Below are 24,974 nucleotides of genomic sequence, written 5' to 3' on the forward strand. Positions count from 1 at the left end.
CGTCCCAATCGTTGCGCAGTAAATACTCACTTGAAGCTTCACACAAAGTATTTATTTATTTGACTGAAAGTACTGCAGCAGTGTAGCCTGCTTCTTATTGGCAGCCGCATGCTTAAACACAGAGTCCTTAACATAGTCTAAAATATCCACAAGCGATAGGCTGGTGGCGTAGAAGGGCCAAAGCAGCTACAGCCTCAGTTGTGGTCACGGTAGCACAAGCGGGAGAAGGCCCACAAGGCGCAAACACAATGAACCAGAAAAGTAGTGAGACCACTCGCGCTTCCACCATCCTCCATGACGAGGGCACAAGAGCCTCTGATTGGCTCTCTGAGCAAGCGCTGCAGGAGGGCCAGGATAATTTTTTGAAGGGGTGTGTCCACGGCTCGCAGGATGCGGCGCAGTCACGGTAGGCAGAGCGGGTGGATGGAGCTGTGCCGCTGGGTTTCCCCACCGCCACGAGGGAAAGCCACCTTCTGGGGGCACTTTAGCGCAGCTTGACGTTCAATATATCGGGAGTCGCTGCTATTTTTGTTCGATGTAAGCGTAATTTTTGCTATATATACTCATTGTAACTATACTGGGTTCAGAAATTGTTCGATGTACAGGATAATTCAATGTAAACAGGTCCGATGTAGTTGGGTTCAACTGTACTGCAAAAGCCGAAGCTCTCACCCTCCATGTGAGCCATAAAGATTTCAAGTGAATCAATGGCTGGCTTGATCGGTTCAAGAAATGACACGGCGTGACCTCGAAGTCGATGGTTGGCGAAAGTGCATCCGTGAACCGTGACACTGTAGATAGTGCCAACATCGGCTCCAAGCTCTACTTGAAAAAATATGAAGACAAAGACATCTACAACCTAGTTGAGGCTGCATTTTTCTGCAAGATGCTACCAAGTTGCACGTTCACTGCTGCTGGCTGATCCTCATCTGGAGGAAAACAGAGCAAGGAGCGTGCCACGGTGCTGTTTAGCGCCAATGCAATAGGCGAGGACACGCTTCCCTTGTTGATACTGGAGAAGGTGGAGATGCCACGGTGCTTCGGAAATGCAACTTTTTCCAAGGAATGCATCTACAGAAGTAACAAGCAAGCATGGATGACTGCTACTATTTTTTTAAGACTGTGCGCCTTCTAGATAGATAGTTCTACGCCAAGAATCGGCAAGTGCTTCTCATAGTTGGCTATTGTTTGAGCCATGGGAAGATTGACAACCTCCAGGCGATTGCTGTGGAATTTTTTCCTGCAAACACAACCGCGGTGATTTAACCGATGGATCAGGGCATCGTTGAGACCACCCGGAAGCTGTACTGCAGGGTTCTTTTGCAGCGCATGCTCATAGCGTATGACGCCAGCAAGAGGTACAACATTGATTTGCTTGGTGCTATCTATTTGCTGAACTTTTCATGGAAAGAACTCTCACCATTGAAGGACGCCAACTGCTTTGCGCATGCCGGCTTTTCCAGCGCCATTGTCAGTGACCCTGACAATGACCAGCCTGAAGATGACCGGATATTTACAAGGCTGTTCATAAAATTGCTGGCCAAGAGGTAGAAGGCGACTTCGAGACATTCTCGTTGGCTAACGCCGCTGCTCTTGTGGTCGCTGCAGTGACGGATGCAGATATACTAATTGACACTGTTGGTGGCCCTGATGAGCACGAAGAGCCGGCGGACGAAGAACCACGTGGAGACGCGGGAGTACCTACGCCTGCTGCGAAATAAGGTTGAATGCATGGGCGGCGACCATGGCTTTGTGCAATGCTTGGCCAAATTAGAGCAGGGGTTGTTCGTGCCCGGTCAGAACTTGAAACAGCCAAAGCTCACTGCCTTTTTTGCACCTGCATAAAGTTTTGCTTCACTGAATACATTGTATTTTGACTTCCTCGCAGTTGTGGTGCAATTAAAGCTCGACTGCTTTAGCTTTTTCATGAGTGTTCGTTTATATCGAATTACCGCTTATAACGAATTATTTCGCTGTCCCACTGACTTTGATACGAGGGATTACTGTAGATGCACTTATTGTACACAAATGTTTTTTTTCATTATTAGTATAAAAAAATTTCTAATCATTTGATCACGGCCTTTGTTGAATAGGTGTGAATCTGCATTTCCTTATTATTATTATTATTATTATTATTATTATTATTATTATTATTATTATTATTATTATTATTATTATCATGTGTGGGCTGGAGAGCAGGAACGTCGCTGTTGCTTGGCACATTTTGAAAACTCACTGGTGGCCCCCATAGTTTAACCCTTTCCATACCATGGGAAAAATTGGTGTTTTTTGCAGGTTACGCCAGATATTTTTTTCTGAAGGAACTACTGCACTCAATATTTTATGTAACAATAAACAAAAAGCAGAATGAATGCACTTTTCACACATAAAGGCTTTATGTCATAACAAAGATATAAATTGCCAGAATCAAGATTGTGGGATAAAATTGAACAAAGATTGTAAAGACAGCTTGTATCTACTAAGAAGAAAGTGTAACAAAAATTATGATATACAAAATTTATGACCATCTAATAGCACTATATCGCAAAAAATCAATTTTTTATTCAACAGATTTTCCACTAAAAAGATTTAAGAGGAAGCTTTAGCTCGGGCCCAACTCCGACGCGGCCTATTCAAATACATGTAAAACGCAAAAACGTTTTTATGAGATAACCCTTGGACCTATTTTGATGAAATTTGTTGCATTTGAAAGAGAAAGTTAAATTCTAGTGACTGTTGGAAGCGGAATTTCGATTTAGGACTTAAATTTTTTTAAAACGATTTTCAAATATTTGACTGTTTGAAAAAAATAGAAGCACGAAGTTTACAAATTCATAGCTCTGCATCAAGAACTGATATCGCGGTTCTGTAAACAGCATCCATTAGATCATTCAAAGCGGACAAATTCAATATGTCATTTTACATCTTACATGAATTTGTTATGTTGGTTACAACGGTTTTGCAAAAGTTGTATTTCCCTGCGATTAAATTTTTTTATATTCATGTGTAACATATCAATTTCGTCCGCTTTAGATGTACTATTAGATGCAATTCACAGAATTGTATTATCATATTTAGTGGTTGAGTTACAGAGTTGTAAACTTGATAGTTTCGTTTTTTGAAAATTTACGATTTTTGCCAATTTTTAATAAAAAATTGACAACCTAACTAAAAAATTCGAAACCAACAGTCACTAGATTTTAATTTTGTCTTTTAAATGCAACAAACCTCGTCAAATTTGGTGCAGTGGTTGTTGAGAAAAACGAATTCTCCTTTTACATGTATTTAGATAGGAGCACTCGAGCTAAAGCTTCCTCTTAAGCGCAATCACTGCAGTTGGACGTGCCAGGCTGCGGCTGCCGATATTCCGGGCTGGCTTGTGTAGTCGTCGCGCTCAGATTCAAAGTCCGACGAAACGACAGCCTCCTCACACTCGCTGCTGCACAATCCACCGATAAAATATGCTGCAAACGCATTGGAATCACGAGATCTGCAATATTTCGAAGCGCGCGCCGCTCCCTAAGGCGGACATTTTTGTTTTCTACTTTGACGGTCGCGAAACTTCAGAGTGCGTTAAAAAATTAACACCTTGTGGGGAAAAGCGAACTGCTTGGAAAACAAAAATATAGTTCTCCTTCATGTCCTATGGCGCAGAGTGTCTGTGAGTGGCACGTAAGGTCTCAAAAGCAGCGTTTCAAACCATCGATAGTGGGTGGCAATTTTTGCCTGCTACTTTGGCGACCTTGAAAACTTCGGAGCGCATTCAAAAATCACCGCCTGAGGAGAAAAAGCAAACTGCTTTGAACACAAAAGAATAGTTCTTCTCCTTCATGTCTGATAGCGCAGTGTCTCCATGGGTGGCACGGAAAGTCTCGAAACTGCGCTTCAAACCATCATTAGCAGGCTAATGATGCTCAATGGGTGCGGTACGGAAAGAGTTAAGAATTTTGGCCCGGCTGACGTAAAATTTGCCTGTAACCACAGCAAATTGACCGAGCTTAGCACCGACGTTTATAAGTTACATCACTTGTGCCTCTCCTCTGTGTGCAGCTGGACAGGCCTTTCTTGGCTGTGGTCCCAGACGTCCTTGGAGCGCCTGTCACTCTCTCGAGCAGGACCACAGCTTTCGGCCAATGCCCACTGGAATCTCTTGCGGTCGCTGCGACAACTTGACTTGTCTCACTGCAGCATACCGCATGGAGAGAACCTCGCTGGACTGGAAGCTCTGGCTCCAACTCTTGCTTGGCTCAGCTTGGCTGATGTGCCAAAGTTACACCTCGGGCTCGAGGTTCTATGCCAACTCAAGGCCCTCAGGTCAGCAAGCAGCCGTATCTGGCACATTCTTGAATACTGCACAGTTGTAACCACACCAACCGCAACCGCATTAAATACAGTCGTACCAACTTGTCCAGCTGTCTACACCTTTGATCTGGAACAACCTTCAGTGGCATCTCCACGATTGACCCTATAGTGCCAGATGCAATGTTTGTACTGAATTCTTAGGTTGTCAGCTTAGTAATGTTTTTTCTTAACATTTGTTGGGTGATGTCATTCTCACTGCATGTGGAATTAGCTATTTTTCACATAATTAGTCTTGTGATAGCATATTGCTAATAATGTTAAATCCAGGGTAGCCGAGGTGTTTGTATGAGTGCCACGCAGTGTGTCAAGCTATGAATAGCGTAGTGTACAGGTCACATATCACCAATATTGTGCCATTACTGTCCTCACATTAGCTGGCTGAGAAGATACTGGCACTGCTTGCTGTTTGTTTCGTCTGACATTGGCTTTATAAAGCCTAGCCATGATGGCTGCCAACTTGTGTGCATTGCAAATTTGTTGAACTAAATAACTTCAGAAGCACAGTTTCAAGCCTTTAAAACTGCGTTTTTTTTTTTCTTATCAAGAGTGCGTTGCTTGCTTGAAATGTGAAAGCATGAAATGACTGCACAATTTTAAAATGTTATTGAAACCTGAATACAGGGACATTTGTCCCTGTTCAAGCTTTCCTGCTTTAGCTGTGACCTTGTGCTTAGCAGTGGAATGTCATAGTTTCTTAGCCACTGTAGTGAAGTACCTCCGTGGAATCCGGTCTTGAAGGGCTTTTGTTTTCTGCAGGCACCTGGATCTGTCGCAGAGCACTAATAAACAGGGGCAGGGGTTCTATCCCCAGCCAAATAGTTGGCTCTCCATGCTAGCCGAGTCGCTGCCTGAGCTCACCTCGCTCGACCTCTCGGGCACCAACTTGCCTGGCAAGGAACCGACCACTCCTTGTGATCAAAACGGGACCCCTGGGTGAGCATAGTTCACACTGTGGAAATTATTGCAACAGCAATTTTACTAACACCACAGCTACACTCGCCGTATCACGTCTTGGAAATATATTTGCACATATTGTATTTATTCGATTAGAAGGCGGTTGAGATTATGACGTGAGGGTGCAGTGGGGCACCTAAGAAAGAAAACTTAAGTATACACACTAATATAAGATGATATAGAATAGCTGACAGATTATTCAGACTCAGTGAAGATTGCCCGAAATATTAAATTACTAACACAGCCTAAACGCAAAATGGCGACCATGAAACGCGGAAAGGGAGCTCCAGCATGCTGAATGCGGGTTTATGGGAGTTTTGCCCTTAAGTGTGGCTTCACGACAGCATGAATTTCGCCTTATAGTGTGGTTTCACGGCATTGTGGCACGCGCTGCCGTAAAGTCACACTATAAGGCGAAATTTGCTCTGGTGTGAAGCCACACCTCAAGGCAAAATTCGTGTTTAAGGCGGGGTTGACATCGAGGCGAAGGATTCTGGGATAAAATCGTGTCTTTCATTTGAATAAATATGATATAACCCTGTGATGCCCATATAATTTAACAATAAAACAAAATTTGAACTTGTCCATCTTTATTTATGGCCATGGAAGGTACATTTGTAAAAAATAATAATAATAAAATATTAGAGTTAAAGCTCAATTAGTATAATGAATAAGTAATTACTCATTCATTTGCTGAACTAGCCACTACAGAATCTCCACTCCTATGTATCAAAAACATTACTCTAGGCCAGTGGTCTCCAAACTCTGGCCCACAGCCGGTGGTTATCCTTCCCATAACAGCAGGCCTGCAGGCGGGCCATTTTTCTCCACAGAGCCAGTTCCTGATAGCAGGGCTTCTTCACAAAATCTTGTGCTGTTGCGCTTCTTCCTGGGAGCCGGCTTCACTGCAGTCAGGGATCAGGCCACTTCGTCCAAGCCAGTGCTATCGAATCAGAGCCATGCGACCATCACTTGAAGAGCACTCGTCTCTCCGACTGGCTTCACAATGGCATTACAACCACGAGCACATATCTAGTGGCCCAAGCTAATCGACAACTTGTGTCACTGAGCCCGGCTAAGAGGTTACATAGACAGACTCAAAATAGCAGAAAGACTCAAAATGCCTGGTAAAGAATGCTAATCACAGTAACATGAGAAAATTTGCAGTCCTAAGAAAAATTCAGCTGCACAAGGCAGGGACAATTGGACCTTGCCTTTGTCCTGCAGTGGGCATAAATTGGCTTATGATGATAAATATTGGGGACTTACTTGTATGTTGCGCATGTGCAGCCAAATTCTGGAGAGTTGCAACTCATCCCTTGGCTGTTGCAGGACTGGGATGCGGTCGTCAATTGCAGGTCTTCAGTGTCGTGCGGAGCGCCCCCTGGACTTCCTTGGGCTCCTGAACACGCCATGTGATGCTTGCTACCGCTCCAGCATCCCTGCTCTCAGGGTGAGCAGATGCTACTTGAGGACACTTGTACAGAGCACAGTAGCATTCCATGTGTACAATAGCTGTGCAGTGACCATAGAGTATCCTGGTACACAGGGAAGGATAGTAGTGGGCCTAATGTGCAGTAGGTGTTTTGCCATATTCAAAGATGGTAACTGGCAAGACTAGTAGTGGGTGTTCAAAGGTGACGAATTGATAGAAACTGACTCATGTTCATATTTGTCATTATGACACAGAAATTGGTAGGATTAAGTTGTGTGTTCAGCTCATAATGAGCTGGTTATACTGTGAACATGTCAGAATCACAATATCGAGTGGCAACAATATAATGCGTGTTGTTAATTTCTAGAGTTCAGTTGGGGGAGCTTGGCTGCAAAAAATCACTGCAACAAAGCATTTCCGATTCCTTATCACAGATTTGTAAAACAGTGAAAATGGCTCATTGAGTACAAATGAGTACAGCCCAACCCACTTATAACAATATTCAAGTACCTAGAAAATCCCATTGTTATAACTGATGATTCTTATAACTGGCTTGCACAAAAAAAGAATTAGAGGAGACAAACATCCAAGAATTTTAATTGAGCAGGAAGAAGCAGTTGAACTGGTTACCCTTATAGCCTTGCTGGTTCTAACAACAGTGGAATTTCACAACTATATGTCGACAATACTGACATGCTTAATTAATATGCTTTTACCATTCATAAATCTTCATCAGTTTAGCTTACTGCTTTTGTATATTCTTGTGTACATTTCTTGTTTGTTTCTCGAACCAAGCGCTTTTGTTCTAATATGTCTTTTTTTTTTATCCCGTGTTTAGCTCTGTAATATGGGAACTTGCATGAAGCTGGTAAATGTTGTAATTATTCATTTTAGTCTGGTTTTGGGGAGTATGTTGTGTTTATCTTATGTTTTGCAAATTAATGTATGTTTTGTATTTTTTTAAAAATTGCGTGGCAGCTCAGCACTGCCAAGTCTTGTAACCATAAGGTTTTTCAAGCTTCTTTCCCGGCCTCCTCTAACCTGCGGGAAGTAAAATAAACTTCAAACAATACTCAAATGTAACAATGATCAGCTGCTTCACTGTGAATTTGTGTTCTATGGTAAAATAAACTGCTTACTACAATGTTCTCCTGCTACATTATTGGGTATAACAATTAAATCTGGCTAAAAGCAAAAAAAAAGCTGAAAAGAAACAAAATCCACGAAAAGAACAAAGAAATAAAAAACAAAACGCAGGCCGCTGCAACCACTTGCGTGCTCCACACCCTCACAACTTTGCCACGCCCCCTTTTATACTGTGCAAAGTGCACGCCTTCTACACATTGCGGGCCTTGCGCCCTTCTCCAGTCGTCCTTCCAACGTTCCGATACATGAGTCAACCGTGCCGATGTTGGAAGGGTGGAAAGGAGAGGGGCGTGGCATGCAAGGCTTCCAACGCGTAGCGCGATGTGACGAAGGCTTGCCATGCGGAATGCGTGCGGCACGAAGGTGGGTGCGGTGAAGGTGTGGGAAACAGGTGGGTGTGGTGGCTCGCATTTTTGTTTTGTTTTTGCCAAGAATTATACGTTCTTCTTCCTTTCAGCGCACACTACCTGGTAGGCAGATTAAATTTCTGTAACCGATAATGTGGCATGAGAGCATTGCAGTAGGCGGTTTATATCCCTACAGAACACGTACAAAAGTTGACGGTGCATTGGCTGCTCACTGTTATATCCGATATATTGTTAGAACCGGCATCGTTATAAGTGGGTCTGACTGTACTAACCTTCCCTCTTGATGGTTAGGCATCTGGAGAGAGAAGAGTGAAGGTGTACTAGAAGGAAGAAAGTTGAGAGGAAGCTTTACTTAATGACAAACTCTGATTTCCCTATCCAAATACATGTGGAATGCGGAATTGCTCTCGTCAGACAACCACCAAATTGATTTGAATGAAATTTGTAGCATTTGAGAAAGAAACCTGAATTCAACCGACTGTAGCAAGCAGAATTTTGATTTAGGGCCTCTAATTTTTTGCCAATATTGCCAATAATCAGTAAGTTCTTATACAGAGAACTGAAGCACGAAGTTTACAAATTTGTAACTCGTGCCAGGAATGATATTGCAGTTCCATAAACATCTGGAGCATCTAGAGCGGACAAATGAGATATACAATTTCTTGTAAACTGTAAACTTATGTTTACAGTTTCCATGAAATTGTTGCGATGCTTTTGAGTGTCTTTGCAAAGGTCCTACTTGTAAATTATAGCGGTATATTTCAGAGCAGTGCGTAGTACATTAATTTTATTTTAAAGGTATTGCAACTAATTTTGTGGTACATGGTTTTTTTTTTAAGTGCAATGTAAAGCTTACTGGTCAGAGTGTCCAATACTGCAGTGGTAACGTGGAAAACACTGTGAAAAATTTTTTTTTTATGAGAATGTTTCAATCTGCACTCATGATCATGTCTATTAATTCATACATTGGAAGGATGCTGGAAACACTGATAGGTGAGTGCAATAGCCATTCTACGCTGGCATTAGTGTAAAGTGGCATTATATGCTAGTAGTGCTAATCATGCAGTGCTGGCACCCTTTTTATGACAAAGTTATGCGCTGGCATTTTGTATCTCACAGGGATACCAAAGAACTTGGGGTACTCACTTGCAAACTTTCACGCCTACAAAACCACTGATGTACGCCGCCTTGCAATGAGGCACACCACGGCTTGCCATGGTTGTGCCATTCCACTCATTGCCGCGAAGGCAGTGCTGTTTGTTAGCATGAACTTTTTCTCAAATCATGAGATGCATAGGATAAAGCGCAAGTGCCTGTACAATATAAAGACTGTGATTTTAAACAATACATATAGTGCACTTTGTAGCAGGCAACTTACGTACAAAAGCTTGTGGTTATGTGGTTAGCATTCCACTCTAGTACCAAGGTTTTACTGTAGAGTGGTGCGGCATACGATTTTTCGTGACTTTCTGGGCCAATTACGAATTAAAATTCCTTAAACTGCGAACAACATGCTTGGATTCAGTGTTTATCTTTGTGTCCAGTTAAAGGTTAACAACAACAAAATTTTGGGTTGCAAAAAAAGTCTAGTTTCAGATTGTGTAAATATAGAGCAGCCCCCATGCAAAATCTTATGTTTAAAATAAGACTGCATGCGTCACAAAAGGCTTGCAGAGGTAGAGGTTTTTGATACCGAAACTGAAAAAACACTGCCGTTGCCGCTTGCCAGAAGTGACAGCATGACTCGGAACATGCAGCTCCTCCACACTTCGAGGTCAGGCACTTCCTGTGGCACGATGAAAAATTGCAGAGGTGCGTTGCTGGGTCTTTTGTTAGATCTGCTAACCACCAGGTGCACATGCCGTCTGCTTAGGTGCTCTTTAAAGGCTGCTAATAAGGAAATTAGGCAGTTACCAGCCCTGAAGCTTTGCCTAGATGGCTTCAGTTGCATATAGTAGTAGAGCCTCGTTGATACGATCTATTGTGTACGATTTCCTGGCGCCAACATTTGTGATCGAGAATGCAAAAAATGACCCTAAAAGTTACGCTTCATTTGTACGGGTTCATACGTTCCTGGAAAACAGGATCTTTAGACACCTGCATTCAATATATCGCCAAACTGTGATTGTAAAATGCATTTCCTGGCTGCTAGATCCCATGTAAACAAAAAGATGTGTAAAGCTTGCGCGATCTAGAGCAGAAGGGGCCTGCAATGGCAGCATCCCTGTAGCACTCACCCGCCCATGTCACGTGAAAACGTCGCCACACACTCGGTTTCCTATTCTGGTACAGTCGAGTTCCATTAATTCGACCCTGACGAAATTGATGACATAGATCGAATTATTCAGTGGGTCGAATTATAGAAAATGCAGAAAAAAAACTTCAAAGCACACTGCTAATTCATTTGGCGGTATTTTCCAGATTCTAAGACTCCCCGAATCAAATGCACACCCATTTTCTATCTGTGAAGTAGAAAACTAGCGTAGAAACTACATTAAATGCTCTAAGCAAATTCGAAATCTTATGCGCATCCAATTTTTTAGCGAGAGAAGTGGGCCAGGGTTTAATACGTGTTGCACAAAGGTAGCAGGTTTTATAAAGTCAGGTACACCACAATACATTTATGTTGTGCAGTAAAGCATACGAGCACCGCATAGGCGGTGTTGGTATTGTGTTTGATTACACCACGTAGGCAATTTTTAGCCCAGCTTTCCTGAAAAAAAAAAAAGGGGTGCATGTTAAAATTAAGTAAACATCGCAATCAGACATTCTGAGCTATGGTTTTGCTTGAAAATCTTCTTAGGGCAGGCCAAAAATGTGCACTTTCTACAGGAGATGTGTTCAATGCATTGACTGTCCCTAAGCTCTGCTTGAGGGGACAGTCAGCAAATCTGCTTTCAGGATGTCACATGTCTCCATTCACAGCTATTGCCAACCCATTGAAGTAAGCATCTTCAGCTATCTGTTTTGCAGCACCTGTGGCGCATAGTGTGGTTGAAAGCATACTTCATACTTTTAACAAATGATAACCCAAACATGCCGCCATTCATTCCCTGCTGCAGGCGGCGTGAACGGAGCATCAGGATTTTGCTCTGGGGTGCCATTGTGGCTTCATATTCCGGTGTTGCCCACCAGCTCAGTTTTGTTTCTGTTTTTCATTGCCATTTTAAAGTGACAATGCAAGTGTTGGGTTGCTCGGGCTCCATGAGCTCAACGCGTGTCGGCGACTCGTGCCACAACAATTCTCTCCAACTAGGCATGTCAAAACTTTTCCGCCAAAATGCTCTGCCCGAAGAATCTACTGACCCAGGCTGGATTCGAGAAGCACGAACGTCAGTTTGCCAAAGCCGCAAAAACAATGCGCATTTCTTGATGCTTGGGGCCCCACCAGATCGGCACATGTTGGCATTTCATGCCGTAATGATTCACACAATGCTTTGCATTATGCAGATCTCAACTACAGTTGAGTCTGGCAAATTTTTTAATGACCGGGGATCTTATGTTTACCCTGTTAGTATATCTTTTTCTTGCATTTTTCTCCATAACGTATGAGCGAGGTTCTACTGTATGCTAATTTATTACCAATTCAGCCACAGTGAAATTTGGTTGCAGTTGGCCTTTAAGTGTTGCAATGCAGTCTTGTTGGTGTGGCATCTTGGTATAATAATGTAGCGCATACTGACAGAGGCACAAGGAAAGACATAAACTCAGAGAAATGGTGCTTCTGTGTGTTGATGTGCCTTCTTGTATCTTCGTTTGTATGTGCTGCATTAGTATTCCAAGTGGCCTTTAAGGACTGTATGTACACACCTTTCACTGATGCACATTCTTCAACTACCCCTGCAGGTGTCTGGGGATGCCACGGAGGAGCAGGTGCTCGTGTCAGCACAGGCGTACCAGTCACGGCCCCTCATGCTGCAGAAGGTGCTTAACGACCTCTTCCATGTGTTCCGCTACGAGGCCTGTGACCATCCGCGCCTAGCGCTGGATGTCGTGCTTTCGTCCATGGCTAGGCACCCCAACGACAAGCACATTCAGATTGCTGGAAGGTGAGTATTTGTAGGGATGTGTGTGGCTCTGCTGTGCACTCCAATTATCCAACACTAGCCATTTCTAGCACCTCCTTTATTAGGAGGTCTATCAAGACATACTGATGTGAACTGGGGCCTTTCAGTGGGGGTACATTTAAGTGAAAAATGTGGCAAGTCGGTCCTACAGAATGCCCCAAGGTGAAGGAAGTTTCATGAAGAGGAAAAATTGCCATCCACCTGACTGCCATCAAGCTATAAAGGAAAGCCATTAGAGTTACAGAAAGTTTTGCAGTTGAAGAAAAATTTTTTTTGGTCTTCGGATTTAACCTGGGACCAGAGACTTTCCAGGTGGTCGTTTATGGAAGCTAGTTGACCACAGGACCTGTGATAACTCAAAGTGCAGAGACACTGAATTTTGCAAATCAATTCTGTGGAAATCCAGAGTAAGTCTCATGAAATGGAAAAATTGCCGTGCTCCTGAGGTTTGTACGAAGCTATAAGAAAGAAACCTGTAGAAGTTTCTTTTGAAAGGGATTTGTTCGTACCTTTGTGCTACGTTTGAGTGTACAACAGATTTCACTTTCATGAGTGAAACATAAAATAAAGGAAATTAGTATGGGTTTCCTTTGTAGCTTTGTGCTAATCTCTGGTGGATAACATTTTTTGCTTCTATAAGTGGAAAGTCGAGTATAACAAAATTTGGTTAAATGGCGTGCCACTACTGTCGTCGCGGATAATTCGGACATGCTTGATTATTCAGACAGCTACGCAGCACCACCACTAGCCCCATAGACTTAATGTAAGGGGGCGACCGATATTTCAGACACCTTACAGTGAGTTGTGCCATAATTCGGACTCCGACTGCACGACCGTTTGCTAATTTGGTCACCGAGTCCAGCAGAAATAGGGGTATTTTCATTTTAATACATTGCCAACATTGTTGGCCATGCCGCTGGCTCCCCCTTGTAACCAAAAGTAAGAAAGCCTAGTCAATCGGTAGTCACCAATGAGAATTCAGTCCATTACATTAACTGTTCTTTCGTCTATCTGTAGCTACAGCACAACAGTGGTCGAGATAAGGGCCATGATTTTGTTGCGATGCCTTCCGTTCGGTTTTATGCCACCTTGTCATCCACCGTTCATAGTGGGTGTAAAACAGTAAAACTTTCATTTGACCCTCGTCAGTTTGGAAAAACTGATAATACAGACTCCTTATTTGGGGCCGATCAAACTCTCTTATTAAGTGCGATCAAACTCTCGTTAATTTGTACGTGTTTAGCAGCACATTGGTTAATTCTGACAACACCTAGAGCTCGGAAAGCACAGAGTGCTTCAAATGTGCGACACAAAAGAGCAAAAACGGCACTAGCCGAAACGAAGTGGCGGAGTCTGCAGCGCCATAGTTGCCAATGGAAATCGTACGGCAATGACAGCAATGCCGGAACGTTTCGTCCTTTAAACTTGTGCCTTTAAAGCCTTCATTCTTGTGTTTACTGCTGTGCATAACACCACGTCGGCCGTGCGCCTTCTTAACTGCGTAGTAGCCAACCATGATAGTGTCGATAGCGACCGCGGTTTAGTCTGTGGTGGTTGCAGCAAACACTAGTTTCGTTTTGACTCGGTATGCGCATCGGCTGCCTGCCTTCAAAACTGCACAGTTGCCATCCATGATCACGTCGATAGCAACCATGGTTTCATTTGTAGTTGTTGCAGCTGAGAAGAGGTTTAATAGCAGCTCCTTATGCAAAGGCAGAGCGACCGGGAACGGCGATGCAGCCCGAAGCACCATCTGAAAAGACGCCAGCAATCAGCAGCGCAAGCTGCGCCGAGCAGTGTGTTGGCAATGCGGCTGTGCTGTGAGACACGTCTTCTTCACAGTCTCCCCCCGGGCAAAAAAAGCCATCCTGGCGACTTAACCCATTCACGTCAAAAGACGGCGATTCGCCGTCCGGTGGAGAAAGGGCCGAAGTGGCAAAAGATGGCGAAACGCCGTCTGACTGAAAACCGCTAGTTATTGCAATAAATAAGAGATGGCGCCGCATGAAAGTGTTTCCTGGTTTTTGTTTACTACTTTTTACACCAGGTGGAGATAGTTGTCTGCAAGATTCTCAAATATTTGCAAGGAGAAAAGTATTTTCCAAGTCCGCGTTTCTGAGTCAAACATGGCGACGTGGCGAGGCAAGCCTCTCACGCAGGCAGAGATTGAATCGGTTCTATTTGCGAGTGATGATGACGACAGCGACGACACTGTAGTTGTAGATGACCTGCAAAGCAGTGATTCTGAAAGTGACTCGTTTGACAAGGATGTAGGCTCTGACGCCGAGTCATACTCATCAGATGTGGATTGCGCGCCGCCTGCAAAAGCACCGAAGTTAGAAGACTGGAAGTGGAATCCGACTGACAGCGAAAAGAAAGTGGAAAAATGTTTGTTCAGTAGGAATTCAGGAATGAAGAGAACTGTTCAGTTAGCCCTCTCTGCAAATCCGACAGCTTTGACATCGTTCAACTGCTTGATCAGCGAAGACTTCTGGCAGATGATCGCTGATGAAACGAACGCATTTGCTGTTTTGAAACAGGCTTCAGCGCCCGATCGGTCTTGGTTTCCCACAACACCAGGTGAGATGAAGGTTTTCTTCGCCGTATGTGTGCTTATGGGCCAAGTCAAGAAAAACACAATTCAGTCATATTGGGCACACAGATCGGTAATTAGCACACCGTTCTTCCCATCCCTGATGCCAAGGCAGCATTATCAAGCCCTTTGTAAATACCTGCATTTCTCGGACAGTAGCGGCCAAGCACAAGGGGATAAGCTGTGGAAGCTGCACTCAGTGTTAGAGTATGTCTTGGAAGCTTTCTCCAGCTCCTATTATCCAGAAGAGCAGTTGGCAGTGGATGAGAGTTTCATGAAGTCTCGAGGCCGACTCTGCTTTGTGCAGTTCAACCCGTCGAAGAGAGCACGCTTCGGTATAAAATTTTACAAGATCTGTGTATCGACCAGTGGATACTGCCTCAAATTTGCGATATACACCGGAAAGAGCGACAAGTCGCCTGCGACGGCTGGAATGTTGTGCAGCGAGGCTGTTGTTATTGAACTTGCAAGCGAGTACCTACCAAATGGCCATACCATTTTTGTGGACAATTGGTATAGTTCTCCGACCCTGTTTCTATGTGTCAAAGATTCAGGATCCAATGCTGTTGGTACAGCGAGATTGCACCGAAAAAACATGCCGAAAGATTTCAAGAAATTGAACTTGCAACGGGGTGAGTGCTCCACTGTGTTTTCCCATGGCATCATGGCTGCAAAATGGCAGGACAAAAAACCAGTGACAATGCTCTCCACTGTCCACGCTGCTGCAGACTTCACTGACTCGTGCAAAAAAAACAAAAAATGGTCAACCGATCCGAAAACCTCGTGTTGTGCTTGACTATAATATAGGCATAGGAGGCCTTGACCGTCATGATCAGCAGCTGGCTTCCTTCCCTATAATGCGCAGATACGCCAAAGGATACAGGAATTTTTTTTTTTTTTGTTATGGATTTAGCTGTTTATAACAGCTACATCTTGTTCCAAAAAGCAACCGGAAAAAAAGAGTCCTACGCGGATAGGAAGATGGACCTTGTCGAACAGATCGTCGAAGAAACTGTTTTGCCAGGATATCAGCGCAGAGGGAAACCAGCTGTGGCTCCATCACCGATGCAGCTAGAAGCTTCTGAGTGGGCGCATTTTCCTCGCCAGATACTCCCCAATGCTGTGAAGGAAAATCCGTCTCGAAGATGTGTGGTCTGCAAAGCACAGGGGAAGAGAAGTGAAAGCCGTTGGGAGTGTGAAAAATGCAACTTCGCACTTCACATGTTAGAGTGTTTTAAGATTTATCATACGCGAAAGAATTTCTAATTCTGAAAATGTGTGCATGCTTTGAGAGCAAAACAAAACCATTTTTTTTACACTATGACTTTTCTAGCGCAAGTTATTGCGGTTATTTTGCAGCGACATCGGTCGCGCCGCGCACTAAAAAAATGTCACGGATGGCAGCGCGCGGAACGCGGATGAAGCGGCGGAAGCGAATGGGTTAAGAATCGGGAGGCAGAAGGTCGTGGTGGGGCTTGCGACGCGAGATGTGGACAATGTCATGTCCACGTCGGCACAAATCATCAGGTGGTGACAGTGGCTCAACGAAAAAATTCACCGGGGATGTTTGCTCCAAGACTCGGTAAGGCCCTTTGAATTTTGGGACGAGTTTGGAAGAAAGCCCCGGCGTTTGGAAAGGGACAAACAGCCACACAAGAGAGCCTGGAGCATAGGTGGTGTTTGCAAGCGAGTTGGTGCGGTTTTCTTTCTGGCGCTGCTGTTGCTCTTTCGCAAAGGTGCGCACGAGCTCGTGGCATTCTTCATCTTGTCAGGCGACGTCGGACACAGATAGACACTCGGAGGCGTCAGGATGGTATGGAAGGATCGTGTCGATGGCATGTGTAGGCTCGCAGCCATACAGGAGGAAGAACTGTGAAAATCCCATAGTGGCCTGGATTGCGGTGTTGTACGTGAACGTGATGAATGGAAGGATGCGGTCCCAGTTAGCATGGTCCTACGCCACATAGATCAAGAGCATATCACCAAGTGTGCAGTTACACCGCTCTCTGAGCCCATTAGTCTGGGGATGGTATGCCGTGCTTGTCCGATGAATAATGTGGCATTCCGAAAGCAAACCTTTGACGACTTCGGAGAGGAAGGTGCGACCTCTATCGCTGAGGAGTTCTTGAGGTGCGCCGTGTCGAAGGCCGAAGCGATGTAGGACGAAAGGAGCTACATCCCGCACTGTAGCACTTGGTAAAGCAGCAGTTTCGGCGTAGCATGTCAAATGGTCAACAGCAACTACGATCTGCTGATTGCTGTCTGGTGTCAGAGGAAGCGGGCCGTATAGGTCGATGCCGACGCGATCAAAGGGTTTGGCAGGGCACGAGAGCGGCTGCAAGGTGCCAGAACGGACGTAAAGGCGGCAATTTGCGGCATTGACAATCAAGGCAGCGCCGAACAAGCTTTTGTACAAAATTGTTCATGCCGCGCCAGTATAGTAGCGGTGGCGAATTCATTCGTACGTCTTGAAAACTCCGGCGTGGCCACACTGCGTATCGTCATGGAAAGAGGCATATACCGTATTTACTTGCATAATGATCGCACCCCTGAATTTTGTCGTCAAAATTCAATTCGTTTTCTTTTCCGTGTAATGACCGCACCCCGAACTTTTAACATCAATATGTCGTGTGCCAAGTCTAGCTAATGATGACCGTGCTTACCATCTGTCGAATGCTATGCGGACAACTCTTGAAGACATACCAAGCGGTCTGCATGCACCCAACATTCTTAAGTAGATGCCCCGTTTCATTCCTTTCATCACTTTTCGCACTTCCATGAAAAAAAAAGCTACAACCAAACTTGCCTTGGCTTTATTATTTGTAGGCTTCATAATGGTTTTGGTCATGGTCAACAACAACATAAAGGGCGCCTTTCGATTCTTGTCGTCTGCACTCATGGGCACGCAACAAATCGCAAGCGGCAACGATAGTGGCCACGTTTACCCTGATACATTAGAAGTGCACCCTGTTAGCCAACGCATGTAACGCAGCTAAGATATTCGCCCACCGTTAGCCGAAACCTGCCGTATTAGGATAGCAGTGAAGACAAATGCCGCAGTTTCCGCAGCATGCCCGCCATGTGTTTCTATGTCATTGGCATATCGCTACGACAAGTTCAGGGTGTGGTCATTACACAGGAAAGAAAAAGAATAGAATTTTGACGACAAAATTCAGGGGTGCTATCATTACGCGAGTGCGATCATTATGCGAGTAAATACGGTACTTGAAAAAAAACTATTGGCCTAGATTCAAATAAATACGGTATTAGTGTGATGAATACCTGCTTCTGTTTTTGTCTTGACTGTGTGTGTTTGATAAGGTAGAGCACCGAGTTTATAAAGAGAGGTTACAGTGGACGCAGAATTTTGTTGGGATAGTTTTCGCCACACTGGTAAACATTGGGAAAAGCAGAGTAAAGCTGCTCCTGTGTGCCAACAGATAGGTTTTCACTGATTTGACAATGTTGCACTGAACAGAATCTGGCTGTAACTGCACTGTGAAGCGTAATAATGTCCCTTGACAGGGAGATCCTGACAAGCTTCTACATGAAGGGATAATTTGAATGAAGTGACATCATTGTGTTGAGGACATAGTGTGACTGGAAGAGTGTTAAGGGGAGCAGATACACGAGCAAACTAAAAACAAGGTTGAGATCTGGGTCAGTTAGCACAAGATTGATAGTGAAAACCAGCAAAAAACACAACGTGGACAAGCAAGGCGACGAGAGAATTCAATTGTTAGTTCCAGCCTTAGTTCCAGCCTCGTCCCTTTATTTCCTTGTTTGTGCATGTTTTATTTGCTGCTTTTCGCCTTCAATCACGACTATGGTAGCATGCCCACATGTGTAATAGTGTGACGTGTTGTCATCTCTCTCTATTCCTTGGCAGTGCATCACTTTTTTACCTGGTGAAAGGCGAGGAGAGGGCTAACTTTAATGTCAGCATTCGAAGGTAAGTGACTCTCCTTGGTTGTTAAGTTGATGCAGTCATTGCATTTGCTATAGCGAATAGCTGTCTGTGCAAAGGTATCTTGTTCTTTTTTTTTTTTTTTTTGTACATCAGAACATGGCTACACGCATAATGCCAGCTGCATGTTGGGGGGGGGGGGGGGAAATCGGCTTTGTCTATAATGTGGTGCAGTAATGTGTTAGCCATAGCAACATTATGTGCAGTAAGTAGTGCACTGTTGCATGCTGTATTGGCTGGAATAAACATTTGTAGGCATGCGCAAGCAGCCTTCTTTCAAAAAGAAGCAAACTTTATTCGAGGATGACTCATGTCCAACTCATCTTTGTAGAGGTGGTGTTCCCGGGAGGCGAAGGGGGAAGACATGGCTTTTTTTTTTTTTTTCTTTCTTTGTTTATTCATTTATTCGAGGCAGGTTTACAAGAAATATGCCTTATAGGACTTGGCTAAAGGCTGCATTTGCCTGACTAGGCCAAGCCATTGGTACAGCTGGATGTGTTCAGATATGAGCAGTCATACGGGGGTCCCAACAATTTTTTTCATTTCGGCAATATTTTTATGTGACATAAGGAAATCCCTCCACTCATTGGAGCCCAGCTTATCTTTTTCACTGCGTGCTTTTGTTGCAGCATGAAAAGAATATTGAAACAAGGTGGAAAATGTGGCTTATGCAGTTGCACAATGTTCCGAAATTGAGAGAGTAGAAAAAATAATATAATATTCCCTGCATTCATATCTTTTATACTTACTTTAAACAGCTTTGCTAATGAAAATAGAATAAATTTGTAATCTGTGCAAGTCGACAGCATGAACAAAAAATGGCAGACTTGGCTATTGAACTAGAGGCTATAAAATGAGCTTTTTTGGGCAATTTTTTGTGTATCTTGTTATTGTGAGTTTCTTTTGATATTATTTCTGTGCATACTTTGCTACATGCTAAGCACGCTGCAATGTGTGTTTAGTCTCTCTTACATACTGGTATTTTTAATTTTGATGTCAGAATTCTAGAAATTTCGAAACATTAAGAATATTGCAGTATTTGTGGGCAAATTAAATAAAACAGTATTTCCAATTTCAATCAAGTTTCCCCAGGATGATGTGCTGTCATTATCTCTCATGTGCAAAAACATGTTGCGTCATGTTATTTTGAGTACAAAAGAAAAATGCATGGCTGTGTTTAGGCTGTGGTGTTTATTGCCCAGCAGCCTGTCTTCTGAAATTTCGCGCCGTGCAAGCATCACTTTTAATTATGACTTTCATTTGTGCCATGAATTAATAGGCAACTTCAAGTGCTACAGAGTGAACACTGGTGCTTTTTATGAGAAATTCAATTGCGTGTCGTCTAGTTCTAATTGTGGCTCATTAAATATGGCGTGCTGATGTCACTGGTTCAACTCCCTGCCACGGCGGCCATATTCCAATGTAAATCAGTGCAAAGGCAAACTACAGTGAAACCTCGTTAAATCGTAGTTGGCTGGAGCTCAGAAAATGTACTTACTATACGGTAGTACAGTGAAACCTCGTTAAACTGTACCCGCTTAAACAGTAGTTTCGTTTTAAAAGTAGTGAAGTCAAATCCCTGACTCAGCAGCCATTGAACATAATGCATCTTGTATCCGCATAAACCATACCAGCTTATTGCATACTTATGGTTAACATGTAGTGTTTCCACTTTTCGTTGCCAAATCACGGTGGTACGTCGGCCTGGCAGAACAACGAGCCTCAGAGATTGGAACAGCCTCCAAGTGCAAACGTAGAGGGCGCTTGGAACGGTGAAACCACATCAACATCAACATCATTTCGTCGCCGTGCCAGAGTTGGAGCATTGTGGCCCGTGTTGTGGTGTCGTGCAAGCTGGGACAAAAACCGGGTGCTCAGTATAGAAGAAAAATTTGACATCGTTTGTGCTGTTGAACGTGGCATAAAGAACTCTGTGCTGGCACGTGAGAGGGATCTACTGTTGACTATGGTGTGTGGCATTTGGAATGAGAAGGAGAAGTTGGTTGGCAATGCTGCTACGACCACGAAAATACGTCGGCAACAAGGTTCGACTTTTTGCCATCGTTGCCTCTGTTGTTGCCGAAGTGTCGCCTCACGACAGTCATGAAGACGGCACGGAAAGCGACAGCACGAGCGATTCAGGCCCGACAGTGGCAGATGCTGCGCGTTGTGTCAGCCTCATGCGGGTATTTGCCAAGAACAGGGGGCTGGCGGAAAAGCTGGCTCGTAGCTTGAGCGACTTTGAGGCTGCCGTCGTCGCTGCTAGCCCACCGCAGCATCAAACGAAAAGAACATGCTTTTGTCGCATGAAGTGAATAAATACTGCATGCTTTCTGCCCTTTCATTGTGCTCTCTTGTAGTTCCGTTTTTGACAGGTGAGTGGGCGATCTCACGCTGTTTCGGTTAAGCAGTACTACCGTTTAGAACATACTTTTTCTGAGCTCCAGCCAACTACGGTTTAACAAGGTTTCACTGTACTGCTTAACTGAAATAGCGTGAGATTGTCCACTTACCTGTCAAAAACGGAACTCAGAGAGAGTGCGATGAAAGGGCAACAACATGCGATATTCACTTCGCCTGACAAAAGCCTGTTATTTTCGTTTGATGCCGCTGCGGCCTAGCAGTGACGACAGGGGCCTCAAACTTAGTGAAGCTTCAAGGCAGCTTTTCAGCCAGCCCCCTCTTGGCAAGCACTCGCATGGCGGATTCCTCATTGGCATTGCATATTCTCCGTACACAGGCGTGGTACTGCTGCAGAAGTCAGGGGCGTCTTTTTCATCCTGGGATGCTGTTCTAGCCACGACGATTGCATTCATGGGGCTGACGTAACACGCAGCTTCTGCCACTGTCAGGCCTGAATCGCCTGTGCTGTCACTTTCCGTGTCATCATCATCACTGTCGTTAGGCGACACTTCGGAAACAAAGGCGAAAAGTTGAACCTCGTAGCCAACATCTTTTCGTGGTCACAGCAGCACTGCCAAGCAACTTCTTCGCATTTCATATGCGACACACCGTAGCGAACGGTAGATCCCTGTTGCATGCCAGCGCCAACTTCTTCGTTGACAGCACGAACAATGTGCAATTTTTCTTCTATGCTGGGAACCCGGTGTTTTTTATCTGAGCTTCAGCATGACACGAGTCCTTGCTTGCACGATGCCGAAATGATGTTGATGTTGACGTGGCTTCACGCACAAACGCAAAGGGCACGTGGAGGCCGCTGTTCCGATCTCTGAGGCTTGTTGTTCTGACTGGCCGCCCGATAAAGATGACGCACTGCCGTGATTGCACGACAAAAAGTGGAAACGCCACGTGCTAACCGATACGTACGCAATAAGCTGGTACGGTTTATGCAGATACAAAATGCATTATGTTCGATGGCCACTGAGTTGTAAATTTGGCTTTACTACTTTTCAAACGAAACTACTGTTTAAGCAGGTACGGTTTAATGAGGCTTTACTATAGTAGTACTTATATTTGGGTAAAGGTAAAGTAGGTGGTGACATAACATAAACCACAGCCTTCTACTGCAGAATTTCTAAAAGCTGCATTGTTGCTTTGAGGCAGTGAAAATTCTTTGAACCAAACAATCAACCACAGGTATTAAAGAAATCAATCGATTCTTTTTGTAAAATCTTGTATTTGCGTCGTGATGCCTGAGCATGATGCAAATAAATGGGTCACTTTTGGGGATACAAACACATGCATGTGATTAGCGTGGGATGCGTCAGCACCTACAAGTGACAGCATATTTGGCACAATTCTAGAAATGTTGTTGCATGGTAGACACTGATTTGTTCAGTGCTAATCACACGAGATCTCTCGGAAGTGATTATATCCCTGCAAGTGAATGACCTAGAATGATGCTTCATCTCTCAACAAGCGGCTGTGAGCAGCATTTGAACTTGCAAAAAATAACTGCATGCAGATATTTTGTGAACTTGTAAAATTGGCCATGCTTGGAAACTAGGCCCATGTTTCTTAGCAATGAGGAGGCCAGTAAAAATACTACTTAGTGCTTTTTTTTTTTTTTTTTTTTTGTCTATGATGGTCACTGGGCCCTTTTCCTCTCAAAAGCTCACGCCAAACATGCTCCTATGGGCAGTTCTTGAGGCTCTCTAAATGACTGAGCAGTCCTGGAGTAAGTTGCTTTGCAGAACAGGCAGAAAAATATTCGCTGCTGAAGTGAGGTGTAATATCGTAATTTTGTGGTGTGAAAAGTGGGCACTTTATGTCAACAGGAAGATCATCAAGTGTTTGCTGGATGCCATGGGCTACCATCGAAGTGATACAACGGTGAGTATTGGCTGTGTGATTGTTGTCTTGGTGTCAGGCACTTGGTGGCACTTGGTGCTTGCCATGCTTCAAGACTTTGACTGTCCAATAGCTAAATGCCTCTGAATTCACAAGTGTTTGCTATAAAATAATGTATGTGTTGGACGAGACCAGGTGGAAAAGTCTGTATCATACGGTTTCTGAATTAAGAGATGCTGAATTAATGAACTTTTACTCAATTGAAGTGTTTGTATGACTTTTTTGTTTTAACATTTTGTACCTCCTTTGTTATTTAACCACCTTGCAAGCAGGCTTGTGGTCTATATGACTTCTGCACTATTAGTCATATCATGAGAAGCCAACAAACAATGACACCAAGGACAGCATAGGGGAAATTACTTGTGCTTAATCAATGGAATGAAGAAACGATAAATTAATGGAAATTAAAGTGGATGAGAAAACAACTTGCTGCAGGTGGAAACCGAACCCACGACCTTCGCATTTCGCGTGCGATGCTCTACCAATTGAGCTACCGCGGCGCTGTTTCCCCATCCACTTTCTTGGGTATTTGTGTGTACTGGTAAACCCTGGGAGTGTTAGCCAGCGCCACCACTCACAAACCTTGGCGGCGGACGTGGAACGTCGTTGTTGCCGCAGGCGTCACGAGAACGTGATCTTTTTGGGTGAAGGCAACTGGCAACTGGCAGATGGGAACCGAACCCACGACCTTCGCGAAATGCGAAGGTCGTGGGTTCGGTTTCCACCTGCGGCAAGTTGTTTTTTCATCCACTTTATTTTCATTAATTTATCGTTTCTTCATTCCATTTATTAAGCACAAGTAATTTCCCCTATGTTGTCCTTGGTGTCATTGTTTGTTGGCTTCTCATGATATGACTAATAAAAAATCTGGCCCCTTGGTTAACCCCCTTTCTTCTCGTTCTGCACTATTAATTATACATAAAAGTGGTCACTCCGTTAACCCTTCGAAGGTAGAATTTTTTTCGCAAAGGCCGTACCCCCATTGTCAAATTTTTCTTAATCACAGTTTGTAATATTAGGAAACAGTTGAAAACTTATGGAATCCCAAAAATTTATTGAAGCAACATTTTGTCTCAAAAATGCTTTACTTGTACTAACAGCATACACATAACTACACTATACAGTAAAAGATGGAGAACAAATGTCTAGCAAGATTTATGATTACCAATTTGTTGTCCCAAAAACACATGTCTTCAGAAGAAAAAATGCCTGAGCAGTTGTCATGAGAAGAGGCACTGCACATGGCCATACCAAAATCACAACTGCACACACCCCACTGTTTGGACACAGGCGAACATCAGTCGAGAGGGGAACTGCTACTGAATGCAAAGAAAAAGAAAACATCTCTGAACTTCGGCTGTGCAGGGTAAAATCTAAGCTACAGGAAACATGATAGCATCTCCTCCACGCAGGCCTTGGAGGTAGCAGACGACGCGCACGCACGACCACATGTGCGAGCGCAAAGAGGTAAACAAGTCAAGTTGTGTACCCCACTGATCAAAAATGCAATTTCAAGGGACTTTAGGTGATTCCATAGAGATGGCAGCACCTCTTAACGACGAGTGGTGTCGAATACGGGCATAATATCAAACTAATATCAATATTGGTGCCACACATGTACGTCAAAAACCATGCGGGACAGATCCATGGCACCATACATGTTCACCAAAAGACCCTCAAAGGGTTAAAGGTGGGGAATGCATCTTGTATTAAAGAATAACTCCTCATGAATGCTTTCTCTTGAAAACGTTTCCAATGTGCCTAGTATGAG

At 44.0% G+C, this 24,974-nt stretch overlaps 1 protein-coding gene across 5 annotated transcripts in view; it reads left to right on the plus strand.

Annotated features, from left to right (window-relative positions):
- LOC142568291 (protein zer-1 homolog) overlaps positions 1 to 24,974 on the plus strand; it is a 155,594-nt gene that overhangs the window by 59,139 nt on the left and 71,481 nt on the right. For all 5 annotated transcript variants that reach the window (XR_012825410.1, XM_075678280.1, XM_075678279.1 and 2 more), the window contains exons 4-9: positions 4,051 to 4,314; positions 5,119 to 5,295; positions 6,649 to 6,769; positions 12,112 to 12,314; positions 18,815 to 18,877; positions 23,131 to 23,185. Coding sequence is in view for 4 of the 5 variants with exons in the window: in XM_075678280.1 (XP_075534395.1) it covers positions 4,051 to 4,314; positions 5,119 to 5,295; positions 6,649 to 6,769; positions 12,112 to 12,314; positions 18,815 to 18,877; positions 23,131 to 23,185 (883 nt within the window). In the remaining variant the exon portion in view is untranslated. The remainder of the gene's footprint in view (positions 1 to 4,050; positions 4,315 to 5,118; positions 5,296 to 6,648; positions 6,770 to 12,111; positions 12,315 to 18,814; positions 18,878 to 23,130; positions 23,186 to 24,974) is intronic.

Source organism: Dermacentor variabilis, unplaced genomic scaffold, assembly GCF_050947875.1.
Source record: "Dermacentor variabilis isolate Ectoservices unplaced genomic scaffold, ASM5094787v1 scaffold_18, whole genome shotgun sequence".
NCBI lineage: Eukaryota > Metazoa > Arthropoda > Arachnida > Ixodida > Ixodidae > Dermacentor > Dermacentor variabilis.